This window comes from Carassius gibelio, chromosome A5 (genome assembly GCF_023724105.1).
Source record: "Carassius gibelio isolate Cgi1373 ecotype wild population from Czech Republic chromosome A5, carGib1.2-hapl.c, whole genome shotgun sequence".
NCBI classification, from domain to species: Eukaryota; Metazoa; Chordata; class Actinopteri; order Cypriniformes; family Cyprinidae; genus Carassius; species Carassius gibelio.
The window spans coordinates 20,589,836-20,611,288 of record NC_068375.1 but is presented as its reverse complement, the minus strand read 5'-3'; the positions used below and the strand labels follow the sequence as shown (position 1 = coordinate 20,611,288).

At 38.3% G+C, this 21,453-nt stretch overlaps 2 protein-coding genes across 2 annotated transcripts in view; both read right to left on the bottom strand.

Annotated features, from left to right (window-relative positions):
- The window catches only part of LOC128000774 (protein FAM222B), a 68,482-nt gene extending 50,704 nt beyond the window's left edge, over window positions 1-17,778 (bottom strand). The window contains exon 1 of the mRNA XM_052592295.1: window positions 17,616-17,778. The gene's annotated coding sequence lies outside the window, so the exon portion shown is untranslated. The remainder of the gene's footprint in view (window positions 1-17,615) is intronic.
- Window positions 12,335-15,553, bottom strand: LOC128000810 (uncharacterized). Its single transcript, XM_052592297.1, has 9 exons — window positions 15,496-15,553; window positions 14,362-14,670; window positions 14,210-14,269; window positions 14,065-14,115; window positions 13,889-13,960; window positions 13,708-13,785; window positions 13,464-13,604; window positions 13,297-13,380; window positions 12,335-13,155 (listed from the first exon to the last, which is right to left on the bottom strand). The coding sequence occupies exons 2-9, from the start codon at window positions 14,651-14,653 to the stop codon at window positions 12,986-12,988; spliced, it is 948 nt and encodes a 315-aa protein (XP_052448257.1). The 5' UTR covers window positions 14,654-14,670; window positions 15,496-15,553; the 3' UTR covers window positions 12,335-12,985.
- Window positions 17,779-21,453: the final 3,675 nt, after the last annotated feature.

Genomic DNA, 21,453 nt, shown 5'->3' with positions numbered 1-21,453 from the left:
CACATTAGATAGTTAATGAATCAACCGCAGCTATTACTAAAATAACTTGCGCTGCCTATACAACCTGATCAAAACCATGGCTAGGGCACGCGCTAGGTGGGGCGTGCCCATAGCCTAGTCCAATGACTGCTCAAACTCCCTCCTCCTGCACTGACAGAATGTGTGATGCGAAAGAGGAAATGTCCAAGTTATAGAATCTTGCAAATGTGTTTGCGAGACGACCAGACCCCTACGAAACAAACATCCTGAATAGACATGCCTTTGGCCCAAGCCCATGACGATGCCAAACTCCTTGGGCAAGTGGTTCCCCAGGAAGCATAAGCCAGTCGCACAGCCTCCACTATCCAGTGTGATAGCCTCTGCTTCGACAGTGCGCTGCCCTTCTTGGCACCCACGTAGCAGACGAAAAGCTGCTCTGGAGTTCAAAACTGGCTAGTTCTGTTCACATAAGCATGCATGGCATGCACGGGGCACAAAGTGCACTTCTGAGACACTGAATTACTGTCCTCATCGGGGAAAAATGCTTGAATTGTAACTACCTGAGCTCTGAACAACGTTGAGAGCATTTTAGGTGGTAGCTGCATTTGGGTAAAAGTCTGACCATATAATCATCCGGTCCAAACTGCATACACGTGCTGTTCACTGTCAGGGCATGCAAGTCTCCCACTTGCTTCCTGCAAGCTAGCGCGAGCAGTAGCACCGTCTTAAATGAGAGCGCCTTAAGCTTGCTAGACTTGGCCATTTCGAAAGGTGGGTCGGACAGCGCACTAAGCACTAATGACAGGTCCCAGACTGGCATCTGATGAAGGCAGGGTGGATTAAGCCGCATAGCTCCCCAGAGAAAGCTCGTTATCAGGGGGTTCTTCCCCACTTAATGGCCATCTAACAAGTCACAAAAAACGGCGATTGTGGCCAAATAGACTTTCACTTTAGATGGAAACTACCAGCTCCGGGTTGGGGTGCCGAATGTTCCCCTCGCCTGGGATAAGAGGTCCCTTCTCGGCGGGATCTGCCAAGGGGGAAGCTGCGACATGTTCACTAGTTCGGGGACCATGGCTGGTTGGGTCATTTGGGCCCTACCAGAATCAACGCACATCTCTCCTCCCTGATCTTTTGCAGCACCAGCGGCATTAACTTGACCGTGGTAAAACCATACTTCCGTCCCTTGGGCCAGTGGCTCGACAGCGTGTCTCCCCCCAGAGGGGTTGCTGTCAGCGAGAAGTACAGAGAGCATTGGGCATTCTCCTGCAAAGCAAAGAAGTCGATCTCCGCTTTGCCAAACAGATTCCAGATCATATTTATTGTTTGCGGATGGAGCCTCCATTCTCCGTGTACAATGTGATACCCTATCTGTCCATAACAGCAGCTGCCAAGTTGTCCAATCTGATGAGAACATGATGGTCTTTCACGAATGGAAGGAAGCTCTGCAGTGCTAGATGAACCACTTCCATCTCCAAGCAGTTCATATGCCAGTGCGTCTGGTCCCCTGTCCACGTACTGAATGCTGGTCTGCCATCGAATAGGGCTCCCCAGACTGATAGTGATGCATCCGTAGTGACCACTACACGTCTGACCACTCTGCCCATAGCAGCACCCTACTCAAACATGGTCATGCCAAGGCGCCATAATCTCGAGACATGAACACGTTATGATAAGGCATTCCGTTCCTGCTCTCGACGCCCGCGGCTGCACTTGACTCTGTGACCAGTATTGAAGCGGTCTCATGTGCAACAAGCCCAGTCTGCAGACGGAGGCTGCAGCCGCCATCAGTCCGAAAAACCTCTGAAACGTTCTTAAGGGGATTGCTCTGCCTTGAATGAAGAGGGCTAGTGTATTGTGAATTGACTGGAATCTTGGCTCTGACAGCTTCGCGATCATAGTGCACGAGTCCAGTATCATACCCAGGAATGTGATAGACTGGTGCAGCTGAAGTGTGCTTTTCTGAATGATCGCAGACAGCCCCAAATCTGCCAGTCTGTGTTTGTGTTCCTCGAGAGTGATTCTCGACCGAGCGATGACTAACCAGTCATCGAGTTCAGTATGTGCATTCCCCTGATCTTCAGGGGAGCGAACGCTGTATTCATGTACATTGTAAATTTGCGGGGGGGCCAGCCCAAACGGCTGGACTTTGAACTGGTACGCCCACCCTCAAATCAAAACGCAGGAAGAACCTGTGATGTGGGGCTATCTGGATGTGGAAGTACGCATCCTTCAGATCCACTGCAATGAAGTAATCATCGGGCTGAATGTGCGCGAGAATCTGTTTCACAGTTATTATCTTGAACATGCGTTTTGCGAGCGCTTTGTTCAGTAATCTCAGGTCTGAGATGGGGCGCATACCTCCGTCCTTTTTCGGAAGTAAAAAATAATCGCTGTAGAACCCGGAATTTCTCAGCTCCTCCGGCACTATCTCTACTGCTTGCTTGGCCAGGAGAGAGGAGATTTCCGCCCTTAGCAGCAGGGCATTCTGTTCTAATACCTCTGTCATTATCACACCGCCGAAGCGGAGAGGCCGCGTTTTACCATGTTGATCACCCAATAAGATGCCGCCAGGAGCATGGACTATGCGCTCAGATGGCTCTATACAGGGAGCATTACCGCATGCTGCAGCAGGGGCTGTGCGCCAGCCACCGGGGAAGCATTGACCATTACATGAATGGCAGGTGATTCATCCGCGCCTTGCACGAAGGATCTTGATGGGAAGCTCCTCACAGGCATGACATCCCGATCCTCCGAATGCCGCCTCTGCGTGAGCTCGACCCAGGCACAGTACACATGCGGCAAAATTGCATCTAAAAATAACTTTACACGATATTCTGCTCTGAATGCGTGAATCCACAGCGAAGCCAGACTCAAGTGAAGAAAAAAGATTCAGAGGTTTTTTGGCGCCTGCCGTCACATATATTGAGGGCTGTCAGCCAATCAAGTGAGGGCGGGGGTGCCATTGGCTATTTGCAAGTAAAAGAGTTATTCAAATCAGACTTCATAATTTTGAGGAAAATGGATTTCCCCATACGTAATGTCGAGAGACCTACTCGATAAGGGAACTAAACTAATTTCAGTACTTTTTAGGTGTAAAATACGGAAGTTCTAAGCGGCCATGCATTATAATATTTTTTCTTCTTGTTTTCTCGTGATAACGACTTAATTTTCTCGTTATCTCGACATAACGAAGTTCGTTTTCTCATTATAACGACTTCATTTTCTCGTTTTCTCGACATAACAAAGTTCGTTTTCTCGACATAAGTTCGTTTTCTCGTTATAATGACTTAATTTTCTCTAAGAAGTTACAAAACTGCACCAGCAGGTGGCACTATAGACCTGAATATAACACTATCCACTTTACTGTACGCGGACCTTCCTCGTGATCGCTATAATTTGTGCAGTCTTCATTACTGACATTTAATTAATTCATAAATGTTAAATGCTTGAATCAATATGAATATTTTGTGTATTAAGTTCCTGCTAGATGCATGAGTTTCACCAACGCGTTCTGTGTCATAAAATAACTGCTTATCAAAACCAAGGTTGACATCACTGTATTCTGTTTATCTACAGTAGGACGGGATTTAACGATGTAGGCTGATGTGCTTCTTTTCCTTATTACTAATCTTTATTGTTAACCATATTGATGAGAAAATGTGATGTATATGTAAAATCCATAGGCTAATTTAATTCAGTTTTGTTCTATAATGTTGTAATCGTTTTTTTCTACACACACACACACACACACGCACACACTACACGTACACATGGACGCTCTTTTCAGACAGAAGCTTGTAACACACATGATATCTGCTACATCATATAATGACTAGCCTACTACAAATTACAAATTATATATAATTTTATTTCAAATAAAGGGAAAATGAAAAGTGAGTTTTATTCAAGCAGCTCTAATGGCGCGGTGTTGCCATTTAAACATGTTAATTACAAAAACAAAACGTTCGTTGTACTGTCTCTGGAGAAATCAACAGTGATTGATCAGCCTTTATTTATATACAGTATTGTAGACGTCATTACCTAGGCGAAGCTAAATTTGTTGAAATATAGGCTTCAGTAAGAGCGCCTGCATGCTTGTCCATCAGATGCCTGTCAAAGTTGAGTTCGTTACTATAGCAACAGTAAAACTGTCATGTCATTATAATGAGAAAACAAACTTTCGTTATGTCCAGATAACGAGAAAAATAAGTAGTTATAACGAGAAAACGAACTTCGTTATGTCGAGATAACGAGAAAAATAAGTCGTTATAACGAGAAAACGACTTTCGTTATGTCGAGATAATGAGAAAATTAAGTCGTTATAACGAGAAAACAAAAAGGAAAAAAAATTAAAAAGCATGGCCGCTTAGAACTTCCGTAGTAAAACATGATATGACAGAGAATGCCCAAAGGACAAGGAAAACAGTTAAATTCACATTTCGACAAACAAGCCTAAACTTAAAAAATTCACTAGCATCCTGTTACCCATTAATCCCAGTCTGTTCCCAACTATTGCCCTAAGCACACACATTCCTGACCTTGCCCCTTTAAAATGCAGTAAATTCTACTCTTTCTTCATCACCTCATGACTTCTTCAGTTTTCTATACTCCACATAAAGAATTAACCCTTTAAGTCTCAGGATTTAGCTGGGTTTTTATCTTATATATTAATAAAGTTAAAAAGTCATATGTAAATATTTATAATATTTTTTATATTTAACGTGTGTAAATATATAACATAGACATTCACTTTAAATATATGCTTTACATATACCATTAAAAATATATGATATAAAATTAAATATATGAAACCCTTCTACCTGCACAAACCTGCATTGCTCAAAAGCAAACAAGATGAGATGGTGATTTTCATTGTATATTTATGCTCCCTAAATACCCATTTCCTTTTTTTTATAGAGCACTCTTCAGTCCACTAAGCCATGTTATATGCCAGTGAAGGATCTGAGGGATCTGTATCTCCATAATTTCCATTATGATAATAGTGTTAGAAAATACGGCAAATCTTCATAAGATTTGTGCATATCATGTGTGTGCATATCATGAATAATTTGGACAGCTGCTTCTAAAATAGTTTTGATCTCAGTGGATCTACGCAGAAGCACTGCTGCTATATTTATCATAATGATAATAGAAGGCCAAGACATTTTCTGTATTCAACACTAACAATTTCCCTGTTACAGAAGATGGATGGCTTTAGAGCCTCTGCCTCCATCCCACACAAGCCTTGTCAAAATATTTCTCCTGTCATTTCTGTTCCAACATGCCTCCACACATCAAACTTTCTGCTCGCTGTATATTTTTGTTCATCCTATGCTTTCACTTGTACTTGACATCCTCCATACACACTGCACTGTGGAAAGCAGCTCAATTACAACAGTGGAGCCCATCAGTCACTTGACATTTGTAATGCTCTAACCATCATATTTTTCACATCTCATTTTCCGTGTGCACACTCCTGCTTCATGTCCTGTACGCTGACACCTAAACCAGCTTAGCACTGGAGAAATAAAAGTTATGCCTAGTGGGGAAGTCATCCCTCAGACTGGATTAAAACACTCAGACTATCTTGTAATTACCTTTGAAGCTGAACAGACTCATTGCTTCCCACTTTACTTCATTTAAGGTTCCCACCAGCATATTAAACTGTAAAATATTTCTTGTTTATTCAAGTTCTTTTTTTTCAGCCAATATTTAGTTAGCATCCAGTATTAGACAACATGTAATATAATGTTATCATCAATAATGGATATATACTAGCCCAGTGGTTCCCAACCTTTTTCAACTCGCGGCCCACACAACCAAACACAGTTTATTCTTAAACCATTCAGCGAGCTCGAATAGTGGAAGCATAGTTACAGTTTAATATTTATTTTTTGTTATATTTTATTTTTTGAAATAAAAATATTGTTAATTTATATGTAAAAAAATAAATACATAATTTCATATATATATATATATATATATATATATATATATATATATATATATGAAATTATATTTTTATGTTATGACTTAGAGATTTTTACATATATTAACAATATTATTATTTCTTTTAATAGTAATTGGCGGCCCCCCTGCAATACCAGGTTGTATTTTTCATAGGCCAATAGCTCTGAAGAATTAAAATTCTTATTTGTTGATATTTAATAAGTATATGTGACTTGTTCATAGCTGTTCATAATCTCTTTACTCCCACTTTTCCACAGCTTTCCACAAGTCTTCTTCAAATATGAGGTGTGAAAAGCAGTGCTAAAGCAGAAGGGTTTCATGACAGTTTAATATTGATGCTTCTGTCATTTATTCTTGAATACTTCTGTAATCTACTTGTACTATATATTGGACCTGTCCTTCACTACTGAACAAATATATTGATCCGTAAGATAAAAAAACAGGTAATACAAAGTTACATACAGAAATAAAAATTAAAAGCAGACAAGCCAATCAAACATTCTAAATAACATTATAAACAAGATCATCTTGGTATTAGTGTTTTATATTGTTTTTAAGCACTTCCTCTTCACCGACTGAATTTCCCTCCGTCCATACTTTTCTGGTCCGTATTTATTTTTGAACACTCTATTGTGAGGTTCTTCAAGCAGCAACAGCATCAAACAACACTGTAGGGCTGCTACAGTTATAAAATTAAAATTGAATTTTATAGAAAGAATAATAACATGTATTTAAAGTGCTGGATTGCCACCCGTTTCTACCTGATACACATCCTCTCAGAAACTGTTTTCATCACGATCATAATATAAAGCCATTATGTGCACAGGAATTATGAAATAGAAGCTTGAAGCTTTCAATGTGCAGCATCAGACCTGGAATTATTAGGTTATGATGACTGATCCTGGACCAGTACACAAAGTGATTTTGCACCCGAAGAGCCTCAGGCAGCTGAGGGGAAGTGCTCAGCAGTGTGCTTCATCACACAATAATACAACGTTAATGATGAAGAATGGTGTCTTTGGCCTTGAAAGACTTCAGAGCAGGATGTTTAAGGAACGGTGGTCCTAATTATGCTTTTATGCCCAACTCTAAAGTGATTGATGGTTTCAAAAGAGATGCATTATTGGTCCACTTCACAGACAATTTGTATTGATTGCAAAATTCTGATAGAGTATGACTTTTCCTCCTCCTCTTACTTTCTCTGCCCCCCGCTAGAATCAGGGCTGCAAAATGTGACCTCTGGGTGCTTTTTAAAATGATCGTCCCAAAAGTGTTTTGATGAGGATGTGACAGAGGATGCCTCAGCTGCATGGCTTTGTGTGCTGTTCTGCAATCATGTGTAAAGACTGAGCAGCATACCCAGCATGGCTTAGCCAGCTCCTCGTATACTCAACAGCTCAACAGCTCCTTGCCTGCAGAAAGGTCACAGTGCTGTGCTGTTACTGCGGGGCATTTATGTGTGTGTGTGTGTGTGTGTGTGTGTATCTGTCTGTCTTCACTGCAAAAGACGAAGAGAGACCTACTGAAATATTTGACATGACAGCAGTTATTCAACAACCACAGCTCCTAAACAATAATGGCACATGCAGCACAAACAACCCTGGTAAGAGGTTGTCATTTTATTCTGATATGGGATTCCTTCTTACTCTGAGCTTTTTAAATTAGAACCTACACATGACATGAATATAGATCGGCACAAGAACTGAAATAGTTTCTTTTGACCTTCAGCTATTTATTTATGAAACAAAAATGAATTATTTTAATGTGACATTATGTCTTCATAACATATTTGGCCCTGCAGATGTTTTTTTCTAGATAAAAACCACACAGTGGAATGAATATTTAGGTGATCATATGACCACAGTGAAAATGAAGACTATTGAGCTTATTTTGAATTTAGGGCTAAATTTCCATGAAGTGGAAGACGTATAAAATTCCACAGACACAGAAAATCATTTCACAAAGCTCATGTAAACAAGAATTATGAGAGAATAGAAAAAATAGATGAACTAACAAACATTGTGAATGTTATTCATTCCCCCCACAACAATTTCCCCCAAAACAAGAGCAACTCTCTAACCATTAGGCCATGACTACCCCCTAACAGTGTGCATAATTGCACTAGGCTTTAATGGCTGGGAAAGAAGAAGTTATTACACAAAAAGATGAAAAAAGATGTGAAAGCACATCTGTAGGTCTACAGAGTGGACTGAGTTCTAGAGTGGTAAAAGTTTTTGTGGTTGCATGAGACCACAAAATTACAGATGATTGGTGTGTTGTGAATGTAACGCTGCCCACATCTAAAAAAATGTGAAGTATGATGGGGTAGCATTGTGATGTCTGCATTTCTTCAGCAACGACTGGACATCTTGTTAAAACAGACAGATTTAATTTTTTATTAAATTAATAATAGTACATTATTAGCATCAAATATCTTTAGAAGTTCTGCAAAAAGTGTCTCTAAGACATTCATTTTTCATTACTGAATACCTATACCTAATTAGTGCTTTAAAATACAGAATACATTTCAACATGAGATTAGGAAATATCTATATAAATTCTGATCATAAATGCTCTAAATGATTTACATATCGAAACAATGTGCCATTCCTCTTGGTCTGAATGGTAAAATAAAGATAGACAAACCCCACGTAAGAGAGGTCTTGTTTAAGTGAATGGTGAAATAGTTTTTTTTTTTTTTTTTTTTGCCACATGTGATTGTATATTTGTGTCTAATTCAGGAACGTAACTATTCATGATTTTTTCTTATGCAAACGAATCTCTGCTTCAGTCAAAATCCTAATTTTCCTTGCTTCCTGAGTGTGTTTTGTGAGTTTTCACTAAGCTGATATGCTGACAGACTGGGAGCCACCTGATATCCTTTCTTCTCCCCAGTGGAAGTGTTTTTTTCTGCTCTGTGCTACTCCTTGTGGACTAGCCTTTGATGGGAGATGGAAAAACACATCTGTTCTCTCTGATTTTACCTGAGCGGATGAAAACATACACACAGTCTCAGCGGCTCTGATTAGGGATCTCTGGTCCTCAAAGACTCCAGAATCATATATACGCTATAGTATTTCCTTATGTACTGGCTGAAATGATAACAAAGCTTCTTAGTTGTTGCTGTTTTTTATTATTAGGCTGCAGGGGCGATTCTAGGATTTTTTCAACTGGGGGGCACAAGAGGGGCCACGATTAATACAGAGGGGCCAATCTTGTGTTGTTTGAACTGTATATCCAAATCATTTCAAGAGTTCAGTAACCTTTAAAATCAGTAATAAACAGTGATACCCTATTATATTTTAATAGCAGTTATTCACTGCTCTAAATAAAAAAAAAATCAAATACAATTTGTATTAACTTTTCACTTTACAAAAGTGAAAGAAAAACTGTAATAAATAAAATAATCCAATGTATGAATAGTGTACAACTCACAAATAATAATAATATAATTTATTTATAATAGCCTTATATAATATATATATATAATAGCCTTATTTATATAAATGCAGAATAACATTAATAATTCATAGAAATAAATACACAATTAATTAATTAATATAACTAATATAAATTTAATATAATTTCATAATGTTTTTGTTTATTATCCACATCCCATTCAATTTGCATAGCAGCAGTTGCAGTAAATTTGCATTGATGAATAAACAAAATCTACTTATGTCAAGGCTAATTAATCTTGAGCATATTGATTTAAAAATATCATATATCCATACTTTGTTAGAAAGCTACTTGTTCAAAAAGGTAGCTTTAATTTAACATGTAAAATATGTGGATCCTATAAAACAGTTTAGAATAGCTTAATTAGTCCAGTGTTGTTTTAGTATTAGTTATTTATTTTGCTATTTAATCATGCATTAAATAATTATGTATGATTTTTTTGAGAATGTTTCTGGGTGTCATCAAATGACGTTTTGTCAATAACTTCTGTGAAGGGAGGGAGAGAGAGCTTTGCAGGGGCAGACAGCAATCGCGGAGCACCATGGTGATTTAGAACGCCAACTGAATTTATTAGGAATCTACAGACGCAAATAGACTAAAGGTGTAGAAAAATAAAGACCTATATGTGTATTTTGGACTTTTTTTTTTTTCACCACAAGTCTGAAAGAAGACATGTTACTGAAGACAAACAGGCCAAAATCTCAAAATTGACCAGTAAAAAAACCGATGTTTTTGCATGTGTCCAGAGGTGGGTAGAGTACCCAAAAACTTTACTCAAGTAAAAGTAAAAGTAATTCTAGAAATATTTACTCAAGTAAAAGTAAAAGTACTAGTCTTGAATAGTTACTTGAGTAAGAGTAAAAGAGTATCGGATAAAAAAATCTACTCAAGTAGTTAGTTACTAGTTACTTTAGGTCATATATACGGAGCCTATTTTTATTTAGATATATAGATAAATGTATGTAATGTATGTGTGCGTGTGTAAATGTATATATTTCATCAGCCTTTACTCCAATTTATTATAAAACCCTGTCTGTTTACTTAAGTAACAGATATAGGTTTCATGCCATAACATATTTTTAATACGACTGACTTTAACTTTCAATGTTAAATTCACATTTAATATAATGTGATATAAATATTGCTACTAATCTTTCATTGTTCAGAAAGAGAGCAAATAACATTTACATTATTAAAGATAATTTTCACTGACAGTCTAGATTGCAATCACTCTCAGAAACTCCCATTAAAATCACTGAAACTGTTAACACTGTGAAATCAATATCTTAATTATAGATTCGTACACACATCTGCACTTTGTTGTTTCTGACGAGAGGATTCGCCAGAAAGAGGTATTCAGTCAGTGAGCGAGTGAAGGAAGCACCGGCATTTCAGCGATGACTCATCGGAACACCTCTGATTGGCCATTGCATTCAAAAGAACCGTGTGTGATTGGTTATAATGCGCAACGCTGTAAAAACGCGTCTGTCTCTGGCTCAGCGCCAGCAAGCGATCACAGATCTGAATTTAGCAGCTGATGATATGACTTGCTGAACGTACTCGCACCGGTGTGATTGTATTAAAATTAATAAAATCTTAATCGGCTATTTTTTGTCTTTTGGAAGCTGCATTCAACTTGACTCCCCTCTGTTATAAGCCACACACGTACAACAAACTACTGTCATAGTGGTATCGTGTACTGTAATCGAATGTAGCCCAAGTTATTACCTGTTAAACAGTAGACAGCACACACGTTCATCTAATAAGGATCTCCATCGCAAGCAAATAATAGCCTTTGCAGATTTGCTTTCAATTCAGTGCAGTTCCATAGCCCCGTTTTCAACGCTGCTGATGATAAACGTTACAACTCTGAGTGAACCGCTTCAGACGCTCAGCGCGTTGCTTCAGGGAACTAAACGACTCCTTCAAACTGATTCATGAACCAATTCACTTGTTTGCCAATTGGTTTGATCAAGCCTTTGAACAGAATTGACTCAAAAGAATGAATCATTCGCGAATGGGCATCGCTCATTGCCCAGAGAAAAATAGACGGCGCGTTTGGAATAAACTGAAGCATTTATAACATTTATTGCATTAAGATAAAGTAACGAGAGGTGCGTCGCTCACAGTAACGAAGTAAAAGTACAGATTTTTCCCAAAAAATTTACTCAAGTAAGAGTATAAAGTACCCATTTTTAAATATACTCCGAAAAGTATTAGTTACCCCGAAAAATTACTCAAGTAAATGTAACGAAGTAAATGTTACTACCCACCTCTGCATGTGTCTCACCCATATAGACTTTAAAAAAAAAAAAGTCTTAAGTGTGGAGCGTTAGATAAACATTACACGATTTGTTTCGTCACCTCACTTGAGTGAAAAAAGTCGCTAATCGACTGCATGATTCAATAATGACTTTATTAGAATTGCTATTATAGTTTTTTTAAAACCATTGCTTTAAATTGCGTTGTTGCCTTTATCGGCTCGTTCGGCCGAAATCGTAACGCAGTAAACCCCTTTTAAATTCAGCATCAGAGGAGCATAGTAAATATAATGATTAGCATCTTGGTCTGCTCTAGCCCAGATAGCAATGAGTCGGCGGACCGCCGGCGGCGCTCCGGCGGCAGTAGAAGCGTCAGAATAGCGTAATCGCAAACACGTTTGACGGTGCACCGCCGGCGGCAGCCGCTTTTTAGAAGCGGCAGCCGCCTTCCTACCGCCTTCGTTCCGCGGCCGGCCCGCGGGCCAACCGCCGTCCCGCCGCCGTTATATCAAAGGCGACCCTTCCGCGGCCCGTCGGAGGCAAACGCTATTTTCGAGCGATCGGTCGCCGCTTGCTTATTTATTTATTTATATATATATTATATATATATATATATATATTATGCAGTTTATCAAGAATAATGATTGATCAAACCAGACAAATTTCCATTTGACGTTTTAATTCCACATTTCAAAGTACAGTAACTGTCATTGAAACATGATGTCAGATCCCTGAAATATAAATAACAGAAAAAAAGAGAAAAAAAAATAAATAAATACACACACACACACATGCAGGTTTCCAATTAAATTGTAAAAAAAAAAAAACAGCCTTAGCTTACAAGCAAATTATAACACTTACAATAATTGTTAATAATATAAAGAGGTCAGCTCTGGCATGAAAAGAATTACCAGTAAACATAAGTAATGAGTATATCTGGTACCAAAGAATGTGCAGGACACCAAAAAAAATTCAGGTATAACATCACATTTACAAGCCATTTCTAACAATAAGATAAGTGGTAATAATTTAGAATAAAGCTCTGGAGTAGAATAGACCATTATAATGGCATTGCTGACCTGGGGTACAAGATGTCTTTTGTATCTGTGATAAACATCTTCAAATATATATAAAAAATACTGAGGTAAAAAAAGTAGTAGAACAGATATAACTGCAATGCTGACCTGTGGCACAAGGATTTACAAGCTATATTTAACAATATAATAAGTTAAGCACTATGATAATATCCACAGTGAACAGTGTGGATTGGGGGGTGCAGTCTGACACTTCTGGCTTCTTTAGGGGTCTTGATGTTACTGACTGCAGGATAAAGAAAGGGTTCCAGTTGTCAGTGATGCTGGGATGTCAGTAGTCAGCCTAGGTTTAAGGGGTCGGCTGTGGGTCCCTCTCAGCTGTGCGGCGCCTTTTTCCGCCTTCACGCCAAACTCTCCAAGACGTCGCAGCATTAAGGTCTGATCTGCACCTACAGGGGTTAAATAAAATAATAGTCAGTCCTGGTCCCTCAACTACTAAACTATGACATTTATATCTAGGTCTACTACATGTATAGGTGGCCCCAGTGGGAATTAAACCAACAACCACAGGTGTTGTTTGCAAGTTGTACCTGATTGCCCAGTGCGAGCAAACGTCTTCAACATTGTCCCAACTTGCTTCACCTGCTCTTGAAGTGAGCCGCTGTCATCCGAAGCTACAAAATGAAAGGCATATGGTAATTTTGTACATACATCACATACTCTTTCCTAAGTTTGACTTTTTTGTGCATGTTCTTACCTGCTCGTGCAGTGCTTTCCCTCAGAGCTTGGTTCTCCTCCCTCAGAGCTTGGTTCTCCTCCCTCAGAGCTTGGTTCTCCTCCCTAAGGGCTTGGTTCTCCTCCATCACGGCTTGTTTTTCATTCTGGAGTCTCTGGAAATCTACATTAAAAAACAAAACAACAACAAAAAAAAAAAACACCTAAAGGCACTATTTTCAATACTTTTAAAACACTGGACACTAAGACATAGGCCTAAAATATACCTTCATAGCTGAAAACTTCATGCTGTACACGAGATGCCAGGGGAGTCCAAGGGCCAATTACAGAGCAATGACTTTCTCCTATTGATAATCATTGACGTAAAAATATGTTTGAAGTTATTGCATACATTTAATGAATTGGACTTAAAATGGAACACTTAGTTTAGCGCAACATATTACATACCTCCAGCGTTTTCACCCATATGCTGCCAGGGTAAATTTGCTGCTGGGGGTGTAAAGCTTAGTACTTGACGAGCTGGAAGAGCAAACATAACAGCTTTAACTTCAGTGCAGAGTATTGCATATTCAGTAATGAAACTATAATTGAACTGTGCAATGCTAATGGAATGTACAACACACCTCGACACCTTTCATCCAGAAACTGCTGCGGCGAGTAACCAGTCAAGTGTCCTAATGAAAAACAGATTATGATTAAAGGATTCCTTATCTTAAATAGAAGCAATAGTTTCCAAGACAAAAAAACGTCACAAATAACATCACTTACTTGTACTCAAACTCTTGGCTCTGTGAAGTGGAGTCTGAATTTCTGGGGAGAAACCTGGTTCTGAGAAAGAGGAAACAGAAATTTGAAAATCTAACAAAGGGTATAGTTTAGTGGCAGGATCACAAATCAAGCGTCACAGCAATTTTACATACCACCTCTGAAGTCTACAGATGGCACAACATTTTCCTGGTTTTCTGGAATCGATGCAACTTCTGGAGCATCGGGCAGCACTGAAACCTTGTTACCAGGAACAATGTTTTCAAAGCTCAAAAGAGGTTGTCCAAACGACAGCACTGCTGGTGCATCTGGAAGACTAGACTCCTCTTCATCAGAAGAGGCCTGGGGTCTGTACTTGGAATTTGAGATTCTCTTTCTCTTTCTCTTCTTGTCATCGTCCGTCGTTTCAACGCTAGAACCTGTTTGGAAGCGCATCAAATATCTCATCGCCTCTTGCCAACATTCTAGAGCAGGGAATAATGAATGAAAGTCAGTTATCCACCATAAACAGACAAAGAAAATACACAGATGAAATGCAGGAAAATCAAATGCATAAGTCAGAACCAAGCAACATTGCTTAACCTCAGTGTGTAAGTTACTGTAACAAAGGCACAACAGCATGTGTTAGCTAACAATTGCTAGCTGGACTAGCAGCTACTTGTTCAGACAAACAAAATCATTTAAACAACCTATATACAACGTTAGTTTTGTAAGAAAACACTAGATGTAAAGCTTTTGCTACGTACTGAAGCTATACACATTTCAACATGCTTGAACAGTGTAAAAAAGGCGAAACAGCATGTGTTAGCTAACACTCTGAACTAGACTAGCAGCGTGCGTGTCGGAACAAACAAATGAAAACAACCTAACGTTACTGGTATCATCATTCGGTTTAGTTAGAAAACAACACAAGTTATACTGATCAGTCTTGTCGTAGATTTTGCTACCTACTGCTGGAACCACATTACCACATGGGCGACGGCATAATTGTCCATACAAGTAACTGTAGTTAATTCGACTGACCAAAACTAACTTAAAACACATACGTACTCACACTCGTATAAACATACGTATCTTAGAAGAAAGAAAAACTCAACGCCTGGAAGAAACAAAGTAGCTATTACAGAAAGTTAATTGTAACATGGCGGCAACTTTGTAAACAAGGCTAACTTACTTTAGCCTTACTTTAGCTTGACTAGTAAGGCATGAACAAAGATGACTACAGATTTTACAAAGATAAACTAAAAACAATGTAAACATAATATTGCGTTAAGGAAACATGTACTTACTTAAACGATGGTAGTCCACAGAAACTCGCGATTGAACGGCGAACTGACGCGAATGTGTGCTCTAGTTATGTTGTTTGGGGAGGGGCCAGGAGCTCAGTGGCTCCAGTGCGTCATCGAGCCACCGTTTTAGCTCCGCCCAAAAATAAATCCTGAACACAGCAATGGTGAAAACCTATACTTTCTAACATTTATAATGTGTTTACATTTTTTTAAGTGTTTTACTGTCTTAAACATTTGTACAGGTCGCAATTGCAAATTAATCCCTTATACATGTAAAAAAAAAAAAAAAATCGAGGTTGGAAAAAAATGAAAGACATAAAATGACATTTCCTGGAATGGCAGAAAGACGAAATATTTCTAAATATTTCATAAATCTGCCAGTGCAGCTGTGAAACCAGAGGAGCTTTTAGATTTTAGTTTATCCTTCTGATCAGGTCAAAACAGAGATTTTCCTGTTTATGATAGGCTATTACCATGGTTGCAAATTAATAAAAAATTATAAAGTATAGACCTACCCAAGATTTTGGCCATGTTGCAGATGTCTTTCACTGTTCACTGATGTAGCCAGGCATTAGTGAAAAGTCTAACTTCATCAATTTATTCAGCTAAATTGTTCATACCATGAATTAAATATCTATTTTAAAACCTAATCAGAATCAGAAAGATATTTATTGCCAAGTAAGTTTTACAAAAGGAATTATTTTTGGTTTATGCATGTCTCAATTGTGCATAAATCAAAGAAATGTAAACAATTTTCACCTAAGTGCATAAAATAATTTTACATATAGCCTATTAGGCTACTCTATCGCTTCAGAGTTTCAAAGTAATTTAAATGTAATTTCCTAAACCGTACCTTATCATGGAATCAAGAGTCAAGAATAAACCCTAATGGCTTAAAAAAAAAAAAAAATAATAATAATAATAATAATAATATGGGATTTAATTCACATATAGGCTATTATGATTTTATAATCGCTTCAGATGTGAAAAGTAGTTAAAATGCTGTCAGTTCCACTTCCATTCTAACTCCCAACATGCTAAACATAGCCTTGGCTGCTGGTCGATTTTAGTAGAAATCCTTGTATTTCAAAGCGGCTTGCCGCCAGCCGGCCGCGGTCCATTAGACGGAGGCAACCGCCAAAGAAAATGAAGCAGTCGGCCCGCCGGCTTTTCGCCGGCGGCATCTCGCAAGAAATGGGAGTGACGTATTCGGCGGCAAACGTTTCATCCCCGCCAGCGGGACGCACCTATAGCCGACAGCTTAGGGCCGGCGGCAAAAAGAAGCCGTGCGGATATTTTTTGCTAGCTGGGAGGAGATAACATCGTCATCGAACCTGGTCTGTCTAACACCGAAAGACGTTAACGTTAGTACCAAACACTTCTTGCACTGCAACAACTCGCTAATCGAAAAACATCAGCTATTTAAAATAGGTGCTTTTTTTTTTGGAAAACAGCAGCTCACTATTCTTAGTCCTCGTTGAGAAGCATCGCGACTCAATCATGAGTTATTTACTAAACTGAAAGATTATAATTTGAATTTGTGAGTGACAGACAAGTAGAAATGTGGGGGCACACTGGGGGGCCAATCAGTTTTCAGGAGGGGCCAGTGCCCCCATGGCCCCTCCCCTGGCTACGCCACTGTTAGGCTGTCAATATATTAAAAGTATTAATTTAGACCAGAGTAGCAGTTTATCAATTGCCTGGGCAGCAGATGGCAGTAGTGTGTAATTCATCACTCCAGGACAGGTCTTCACTCGACTTTATCAACATGTCAGCGCACTGTGAACATGTGTAAACAAACATGGAGAGGAGAATAACCTCGTACAAGGGTTAACCCGAAGCGAAACGTGTTTAAATTAACAGTCTATGTAGGCTATAGAAAACGGGTTTTTAGCAATGACCTCGCGGTTTTTTGCGAGACGATTCAAACTGACAGCAGCTTCAGAGCAAGCGCCTCTGGATCTGCGTGGATCAGATCAGGGGATTTATAGATTATACTCGGTCTCTTTACAGTCCTTGTATCTCGTGTCGGCATGCTAGATGACCAACTGACTGTATTTGTCTTCGCCACCAAAAATAATAAAACCAAACTCATACAACATCATAAAATCTTATTTTACCTGTCGTTTGACCTTTATTTGTTCACGGGTTGCTCAGTTTTTGGTCCACAGACAGTAAGGAGATGTCTCTTTCACTGTACTCCTGCCAGTTTGGTGTCTTCGGGTGCTTTTTTGGACAGATTGCAGAAGGGGGCAGCGGTTTTGTCCGATGAGGGTCTCTGTTCCATCAGACAGCTGTAAGAATATCACCAGCCCTTCAGCACTGCTGTTTCAGAGATAACATGTCGAAAACCGCTATTTGTATCTTATTTACGTGGATATTTATGATGTTATAGCCTATATATTTAACCAGTTTTGTCCGTATGTTTATGAGTTTTAATGTTTACTGTCAGGTCATCAGTTTTCTTTATTGCTAAAGGAGCCTGATCTACCTGAAAATGCCAAATCTAAACTATTATGGTAATAGTGGGTGCCTAATGCAGGGAAATCCACACTGACCAACAACTGCTGGGTCGAAAGGTGATATTATATGAACATATGGAATAAAAGTTAAGGTGAAACATTTTTTATTTTTATCACACAGAAATTTTATAAACTACAGTCTGTGTAAATAGTTATAATTTTGTTTCAAACCCGTATTACTCTTTCTTCCATGGGACTTTCATTTTGACATGTCATGTTTGATTGTACACAAATAAAATTTGACAGATCTGCATAGAGATACAGAATTAGGATGAGTAACTAATGACAGAATTTGAATTGTTTTGTGAACTATCCCTAAAAGAACTTGTGTCTGCAACAATAAATGTTAATTTACAGTTGTGTGCTGTTTCGGAGAAAGTGCACACAAGAAGATCACGTGCAGTTGGTGTCCTGACACAGGATGACACACAAGTCATTAGTACCTCTTCTACACCATTTGAAATATCCAAATAAAAGTCTAGTCTGTTCAGGGAATATATAAAATATAATATATATATATATTTTATTATCAGATACTGTTGGATACCCTTGATCTCACCACACCAATGAAAGCTAAAAGGTGATTAGGTAATACAGCAGTTTCTTACATTCAGCTGTAAGTAAACCATTTGTACATTGATGTCCTTGAAAAGTGTAAATACTGTGGCTCTGTGGCAACATTGCTCTGATTGTCTGAACATCTCAACCAACCTGAAACAGCAACATTGGTTTAACTAATGCCACGAGAGTGGTAAAAATACAAACAAATTAAAATTTGTTTTGTTATATTTGTTTAACAGACATCACCTGGAAGAATCACTGCTGGTGGATCCTTTTGAGTCAATAAAGGAATAAAAAAAAAAAATAAAAAAAAATAAAAATATATATATATATATATATATATATATATATATGTTTTTTTGTGCTTTTCTTCTTTATTTCTTACCTGTTAAAATAAAAAGAGGACCCGCAGGCACCATCCATTTGTTTGTGAGATAATTGTGCCATGCTATTAAGGCAGAGTTCTTAACCGGGGGGCAGTGGCCTCAGTCCCTTTTCAGAGAGGCCCCATTAAGTTTTCAAGTATGTATATACAATATATATGTCAGATGTATATATCAGCTTAAATAGGAAAGCTTTTGAATATAGTTTTGAACAAAGGGGATGCTTGGAGTCAAAAAGACTGAGACTGAGACCAATGTATTATGACTCATGTGCTGAATCTTCCATTTTCTCTATTTCTACTATATATTTGCAGTGGTGGTGGTAGTCTATGTGTCCGATAAATGGATAAGCCGGACTATGAAGTGCTGAAGGGTTTGGCCCTGAATCCAGATGTCCCTGCTATCCATGTCCTCAGTGAGGTATTAGCTGTGTCATTGTGTATTGATCTGTTCCAGGCCGAGCATAGGATTAGTTCGTGGCCATCTAGTTTTCTCTGCATATCCCATCTCTCATCGGACATAGAGAGGGGGCTGTTTTGCTGCTATTGTTATCACAGAAAGGAATGTCACTATGAAACTCAGTGAATTATTTACAGCTGGTACACTTAGAGGAGCTATAAAAGAGATTAACACACAGGTAGACCTGCTGAAGAACAAAACGCTTCTGCTTGGCATCACAGCACAGGTGACAGAAGGGGTGGTGGTGAATGGTAAGAAGATAAGACTCCGTGGAGCAGAGAAACCACATCAGAAATCAGCAGCCAAACCCCACAGCAGATACACTAAACGACCTCATTCTGAGAGCATGAAGGACAGGGCATCTCAAGAGGATCAGGGCAAAGACAGGCTGAGCCCAGAGGAGCTGAAGGCCACTTTTTATGGATGTATTCATGTTAAGTTCTGTTGACAAGAGAAGATGAGGAAACATTAACGGTTAGAGACTGCAATTGAGATTCTAAGAAATGACTTTTTTTTGTGGCTATTCATCTTTAATTTTTCTCTGTTTGAACATTTGCAACAGTATCTCCTGACGGAGAGAGGTGGGCTCCTAAAAGGCTTTGAAATACACTACCATTGGGGGTCAGTAGAATTAAAAAAAAGAAATCATCACTTTATTCAGCAAGGATGCATTAAACTGATCAAAAGTGACAGTCAAAACTTTCACGTGGTTACAAATGGACCATTTATTCATCATTCTTAGAATCCTGAAAACAGATGGCTTCCAGAAAAATATTAAACAGCAGTTTCCCAGCTTGTTATGGTCAGTTTTTCATCATTGAAGCTGCATCTATTTTACTCTATTATTCTCATTCTGTTAGCTCTAAATTTGGAACTCAAAAATGATCATAACTAAAAATGTGTAATGTTTTCTGAAATGTTTTTTTCCTTATTACTTTGGTCTTTTTGCAGCAAATCGAAATTCAGGAGGAGTCTGAGGATGGGGCACTTAACATAACCATCCAACTATGTATATGTAAAGAAAGGCTGGACAGTTTGGGTGGTGGCTGGTTGTCAGGGTGGAGCAGGGCCTGATTAAAATGTGATATTGTATTGATATTGATAAATGTGAAACTGTAATATTACAGTTATTAAATATGAACTATTAATTTTCAACCGTTTTAGTCAGTGGTAAATAATTTGAGTAATGAAGAAAAGTCAGATAAGTTTCTCATGGTGCTGGATTGTCTGTGGTGGAAAAGTTCTGGTCACTTTATCTACAGACAGCAGAAGTCAGGGCTTTTACTGGAAACAAATATACTCACAAATGTAAGTGCACTTATTCACTTGAAATATTTAATTGTGTAAATCCCAGTTGTTTTTTTTTAATTGTAATAAAATAATTAAAATAAAAAATAATACAAACATAGGTTTAATACAATTGTAATGTTTTTGGAAGAAGTAATTTATACTAATCAAGGCTGAATTAATTTGATTAAAAAATACAAAAATATAATTTATTCCTGTTATGTCAAAGCTGAGTTTTCAGCAGTCATCACTCCATTCTCAGTGTCACATGATCCTTCAGAAATCCTTCTAATTTGCTGATTTGCTGCTCAATAAACATTTCTTATTACTATAAATGTCGAAAACTGTTCAGCTGCCTTATTTTTTTTTTTGTGGAAACAGTGACATGTTTTTCAGGATACTTTGATGAATAGAAAGTCCAAAAGAACAGGATTTACTTTTATTTGTTTCTTAAAAAAGAAGATAACCTTTCTAATGAAATGTCCCTCACTCATTATATCCTTACACTGGACTTTAATTTTATTACATTGGCTGGATCAGTTAAAAGTTCATTAAAGTTAAAGCAGAGATTCTCATCCATCATTTCTTTGCACAAGTAAGCATCTTACCAACCACTTATGCTGCCTCTCTGTGTAAAATGAAGGGTTTTGAAAAAATTATTGTAGATTATGAAACAAAACAAGCAAAAGTTTTAATTTCAAATTCAGTGATATTTATTGCAATTGCACACAATGGCAGTCTCATTG